General features: G+C 35.5%; 1 protein-coding gene across 1 annotated transcript in view; it reads left to right on the forward strand.

Moving 5' to 3' along the window:
* The window catches only part of FGD3 (FYVE, RhoGEF and PH domain containing 3), a 101160-nt gene extending 97864 nt beyond the window's left edge, over nucleotides 1-3296 (forward strand). The window contains exons 18-19 of the mRNA XM_070933650.1: nucleotides 1257-1397; nucleotides 2930-3296. Coding sequence (XP_070789751.1) covers nucleotides 1257-1397; nucleotides 2930-3154 — 366 coding nt within the window. The 3' untranslated portion in view covers nucleotides 3155-3296. The remainder of the gene's footprint in view (nucleotides 1-1256; nucleotides 1398-2929) is intronic.
* Nucleotides 3297-6519: the final 3223 nt, after the last annotated feature.

Below are 6519 nucleotides of genomic sequence, written 5' to 3' on the forward strand. Positions count from 1 at the left end.
GAGTTTTGCAACCATCTATAGAACATTTTGTACTAATTTTCCCTCAAATTGTGGCTTGGTGGAAATTGTATTAATGTTTTTCTGTAGTTCTTCCCATTGTCCTATTGTTATTTCTCCTTTCACATTTTGCATCCATTGTATCATACAATTTTAATTATATTTGAGTACCAATTTGTAATTCTATCTTAATAAATCAACTTGATTCTGTGTCTTTACAATTTTGTCTTTTTTCTCACTGTCCCTCTTTCCTCTGAGATTGCTTTTTAGTTTTCCAGATTCCTTCCTTTATTAAGCAATTCTTATTGTGTCTTTTCTTAATAAATTCAGATGTATCCTATTGGCATATGTGATCAGATCTTTGTTACTATTCTCCTTGAAATAAAGAGCATTGGTCAGTGATGTTAGAAGTAAAATTGTCGGACTTAGCCTTGCTTTTAAGGAATTCTAAGTTTTTGACAGACTTTCTCTTATAATATGTCTCTTCATATCCTTGCCTTCTTTTGTTTATACCATAGATATTTAGAAAGTTCATTGACTAAGTTTCCTCTTCAATAATTGGTATTCTGCTGTTAGGAAATTTTATAGCAGATTTTCTGTTTATGTTACAATTTAAGGAACTTGGATGGAGAAGTTTATGGTTGGGAGAAGAAGTCTATTTCTATAAAATCTTCAATTCTTCATATTTAGTGATTATAACAAAAATGCACAGTCCATAGGTATAAGAGGGAAAACAGATTTGTTGGCATGTAAAGGAAGGAAAAGTAGGAAGAAAAAAATGGATAATCACAGAATCAATGGAAAAAAACAATGCTCTATCTTTGCTTTGTTGAAACAATCTTGGTGGTAAGGTTTTGTTTTTTCGTGTGTGTGTTTGTGTGTGTGTATGTGTGTATTTCAGATAATTTCATTATTCCTTTCTCTTCTTATACCCATAGTTCTTAATCTATGGTGTTACACTCCATTCACAAATTAATTTTCAATCTCCCCCAAGCTACTTTAAGCCTGAAAATACTTCTCATGTGCTAATAATTGTTCTTAGTTTGTATTGTGCAAGTGAAGTTTGCACCAATAATCTAATTCAGATTATATGAAAAGTTATCTAAACTTCTGTATATTTAAAGTTTGGTTTATTGCTAAATCATTCTTCCGTGCACATTTGCTATGTGTGAACCAATAGTTAAACCAGGATGTATTAGCATCTATAATGAATGATAAATGCATGAGAATATAAATATATATTTTATTATTTTTACCAGAAACAAAGCATATTGGGCTCAGAAAACAGTCTCTTCAGTAGCCATCTCCTGTTTCATGAGAAAGGAAAGACTTGGTGTAAAGTGTGGGTCACCATTCCTAAAACAGAGCCTCTTGTCTTATATCTCCAAGGAGAAAACCAGGTAAATACCTCAGAATTTTACAACTACTGAAAAATAAGTTAGACTGGTAATTCTAAGTTCTCGGCTGGAATGTTCTTGTCTGCTGTTAGGAAACTGCTGGCATGCTGAGGTACGCACCAAAAATATATTTACACTTTGTAAGCCTACCTGTTTATCTCTGCATGATCTACTATATAGAATTTCCCTTTTTCCAATCATCCTTCTTTGTTAGGCTTTCCTGTATTTACATTGAGCCACAGTGGTGCAGTGGTTAGAGTGCAGTACTGCAGTCTACTTCTGCTAACTGCCGGCTACCTGCAATTTGGCAGTTCAAATCTCACCTGGGTCAAGGATGACTCAGCCTTCCATCCTCGGTGGGTAAAATGAGGACCCCAGATTGTTGGGGGCAATATGCTGACCCTGTAAACAACTTAAAGAGGGCTGTAAAGCACTTTGAAGCGGTATATAAGTCTAAGTGCTATTGCTATGTCCAATATGATCAGTGTCTTGTGGATCCACTGTTGTGGATGATCTACCCTCAAAGAAGATGCCCAATTCTCCTTGTACATTTTGCCTCTCTGGTTTTTTTTTTTTCAGGAATGTCAGAGATGCCTTGAGCAGAGACTCACCCAGAAACTTGAAGTAGGCTAGATTACCCTGAGGATAGTACTGTATAGTAGATCTGTCCTACAATTTTCAGGAGTTTACTGCCTCCAGCTTTAACTCGGACAAAAAGTGCCAAAGGTTGGGGAATCCTAGGTGGAAGCATTTAGCTTAGTTGCTTTCAATCATAAAAGCACTTTACTGAATTTAGTAAAAGTTCCTGGAGTCTTTTTTCTTCTTTCATACCTTCTTATTTTCTCAACAAAGGAACACAATAATTATTTGTTTTGCCTTAGTCTCAAGAAAAGTATTTTTTTCCTAAATAAATACTTCAGAGGATTTTTTTTTTAATCTTGAAAAACATTTATCCTCTCCAAGATTAAGAGGGGGGGAAAAATGAAACGGCATTTTAAGACAGCATGACTTTAAATCTTGACCGGATTTGTAAAGTTCAATATTGGATCCATGCAATTGTGGAATTGCTGAGAATGTGTTTTGATCATGCATGAAAGAAGTAAATTTCTTCAGCTCAGGCATACTTAAAAATTAAATCACATTTACTAGAAATACATGGGATTTATATAGCAGTAATAGCTACCCTTAGATCATTCTCTGGTGTCTACACTAGAATGATAAAGCGAAATATGTTGATTCACAAAATATGCAGAAAAATGCTTTCCTTTCCCAGCAGACCAGAAACCTATGGGTAGAAGGCCAACTCATCACAATCTTAGGTACCATAGGGGAATAGCATCACCCACCTCTTCTGTGTAACAGTTTTAATGGAAACCAACTTGTACAACTATTCTTGCAAAATGCTTTTATTTCCTCAAGTGTGAAAAACCAATTCATAAACGGCTTCCTTTCCAAATTACTGGCCCTCTGTTGCATGCCTGTCCTCAACCTTTTTCTAGTTTTCACACCTTTCTTTATTTCTGGATTGCACGTAGGATGGACACATTCCACGCAGCATACCCCTGCTGGGATACGAAGTTGACTTTCCACATTCTGGTGAAAAGTTTGAATCAAAATACGTCTTCAAACTTTGCCAGTCCCAGCAGACAATATATTTCAGTGCTGAAGATGAAGACTTACAAATGAAATGGATGGATATTCTCACCAAAGCAGCTAAAGGGGACGTTCATGATCTGAGTGAGGAAACCAGCAATCCCTAAAGTCATTTGATGTGATCTTAATCATAATAGGGGACGGGGAAAAAAAACACCTGAACTCTGAATATTCATGGCACTTTGAATACATACATGGCTTTATATTTTGGTATGACTATATAGAAACTGCAGTCATTTCTCCCCGCCCCCCCCCATCTTTTTCTTATTCATCACATTTGGTACCAATTGTCCAACATCTATGTTGTTAGTGTGTATAAATTGATGTAATTGCTCTGAGTGTTTATATTGCTATTAATGGTGAAGGGCGAAAGTGGGGGGAAGCGTCCACTTTATCTAAGATAATTAGGAAGACAATGGTTTCCTGTTCCCCTTGACTATTTACTTTATTCCTTTCAATTGCTGTTTCAGTGAAGGATGTGTATAGTCTGTTACAAACGTTCTGCCTCTAAGTAAAATGTTGTACAAGGGCTTGTGGCTGGCCACTGATGTGCTATTATTCTCTGTTTTCTCTTGGATCTTTTTAAATAGTCTCTTCTCTGCCATATATGATCAAATGTAAGGGGGCTATTTCTTTTGTTAACACTGACTTTTCTTGACAGGGTTTTTTTCACAAGACAAATACTGTTTTTAAAGCTATTGCAGAAGGCATCTTGAAAGCTGAAATATCAAGCATTTCTATATATTTATATATAAATATTTTTCCATTTTTTCTTTTTTTAAAAACTTTTACACATACTTTTCTTATTTCTTTATATCGCCTCTTTTTTAATGGATGCAAGCAAATGTTTTTATACTGCAACCTGGGATGTTGCTCATCAATAAACATTTTTGGTACACCCAGGAAGGTAAACAATTAGCTTTTTTTGAATAAGGATTTATTTATATAATTTGTAAATACCATCTTAAACATCTTTTTAAAAATATGTTCATATTACACTTGTATAAATTGAGTTTGCTTCCTGTGTCTTTTTTGTTGGCAAATGTATTTATGTATGCAAATAAAGCCCAATTTCACTGATTCTTGTCCCAGCTACTCAAAATACAGGAAGACTTAAGAAAAACTTGAGTAAGTTTGCGGTGCCTTAATTTTTTTTTAAGTGGGGAGATGAAGAGTGCATTTGATGATGGTAATGATGATGATGACAATCATCAAAATTGTAGAGAAGGTCCACATAGGATAAACTGAAACCTCTGAATTTACAGTATTATTCATTTTATAGTGTTTGTTGTGCTACAATTTTTATGTGTTTCCTACCTCAAAGTGACAGAAAACCCTACTGCATATAAAAATATTTTAAAGGGCTTCTGTGGACCATGGGTCTACAAAAGTCTATAGGCTACTCAGCTCCAATGGTTACAACCATCTCTTACTATTAAAAGCCAGGGTTACAGAATTTGCAAATAGCCTTCTGTTGCAACAAAAGTTAAAATCTGATTGACTTCTCGATGCAGGTATTATTACCTGAAACAAGAACTGAAGAATAATCATCAATTTCTTTATATAAAACCATTAAAATGAAAGAAAAGGAAGAATATAGGATTATAGGAAAGTATAGGGTAATGTAACAGAGAAGCTGTTATATTGCAGATTACTGCTAGAATTATATTTTAGTATTAATGTAGGATATAATCTTTAATAATTCAGTATTAATATCAGTATTCAGATATTTTCTTCCCCAGTTTTCCCCAAGCTGTATATTGTGGAATCCTGGCCAAGTTCATTGGGAATTCTGGCCTACTTATCAGTGGCGTAAAATATTGTATGAGAGGCTCACCTTGAAAAGTATCCGGACATTGCAGACAAAATATGCTAAATGGTGTGAAATAAATGATTGCCAGTTGATCACAATTTAACGTTAAAATGGAACAATATTGACATTTACAATCCTAATTCACTTATGGCCTAACTATATATGGGATCATCTTTCCTGTTACAAATTTGTACAACTGTTAATATTTGCAGGATTATCTGTGCACAAACAAAATCTGTCACCACACTATGTATAGACTTCTGAGTACTATAATAACCAGCACTTTGAATTGGGTCTCAAAACCTATTGGTAATCAGTACATCAACTTCAAAATGGCTGTGATGCTCCATTTGCAGGTTTTCTATCCCAGCCATCCAGTAGTGGGATGCAAACCCTGGCACTACCGGTTCACTATTGGTAGCACGCAGGCTCGCTTTGCGAGCGCACGGCGCTCCTGCATATGCGCAGTGTGTTTTTGATGACATCTGGGCAGGTGGATGGAGCCTCCCATCGCCGTCACTACCAGTTCGCCTGAACCAGGGCGAATCAGGAGCAACCCACCACTGCAGCCATCTTTACCCAGTGCACATCATCTTTGACATCTGCAGATGGAATATGGGGAGAGATCACTAGACATTTTATCACCTTCGTTGTCATCAAATAATTAAATTATGAGAATTCCCCTGTAGTTAGCCATATTTACCACTGGTTTTATTCCCTCATTGCTCAAGACATCTTATCACTTGTTACATCTCCTGAAGCCTCTCAGAAAACTAGAAAGATGCCAGTAGAGGAGATGGCAAATTTTGTTAATCCTAATTACTGAGGCAGTTAATAAGCATTGTTACTATGGAAAAGATAAGCAGCTTTACTGAAATCCTATTTCAGAGTATTTACAAGAGTGTCTAATCTCTTTGATCATGGCACAGAAATGCTTCAGTTAGATTGATTAATAATTATTCTTGCAGTATCCAAAAACTGTGACATGGTAATGGAGAAAAGGGTAATGGGAAAAATTGATTTAGAGATTAGATCACCTTCCTGTGAAGTTAACGTTCTTTATTTCTCTAAAACCAAAGAATGCTTCCAGTTATTAGCATCTAATATCCATTAAGTCATAGTCGTTCCTTCTGCTCTCATCTACTCCTACGTGGAATCTTTGCATTCATAATTGGATTGGTTCTTCAAACCAGAGAAATTCATGGGAAAGAAAACATATTTGTTATCTAACTGGTAGCAGGAAATCTTTGACAAAATGTTTAACAGCTCTGTCCATGCTTTAGACTGAAATCTAAGTTGAAACGAGATTCTATATTTAGGTGATGGGGAATGGTCTTATAATTGAAAGGTGAAGAAGATATTGCTAATAGCTTGTAAATGGACCAGGATAAAACAGTAGACATCGCTATCATACTCTGTCTTGTAGAATTAGTGTACAAAGGCAGCAACAGAATCATAAACTAAATGTATGCACTACACAAAAACTGAATTCAAAGAAACCGCATCATTCTGATTCACAGTCTAGATGAAAGTCATAATATGAATTAAAGTGCAATTTAATCAAGTTTGGCCAACATTCAATTCACTTAAACTGATGGAACATAGGAAGCTGCCTTACGCCATGTCAGCCCATTGTTCTGTTTCAGTATTATTTACCTG

The sequence above is a fragment of the Pituophis catenifer genome, unplaced genomic scaffold (assembly GCF_029215685.1).
Source record: "Pituophis catenifer annectens isolate HBS135680 unplaced genomic scaffold, rPitCat1.0.hap2 SCAF_2, whole genome shotgun sequence".
Taxonomy (NCBI): domain Eukaryota; kingdom Metazoa; phylum Chordata; class Lepidosauria; order Squamata; family Colubridae; genus Pituophis; species Pituophis catenifer.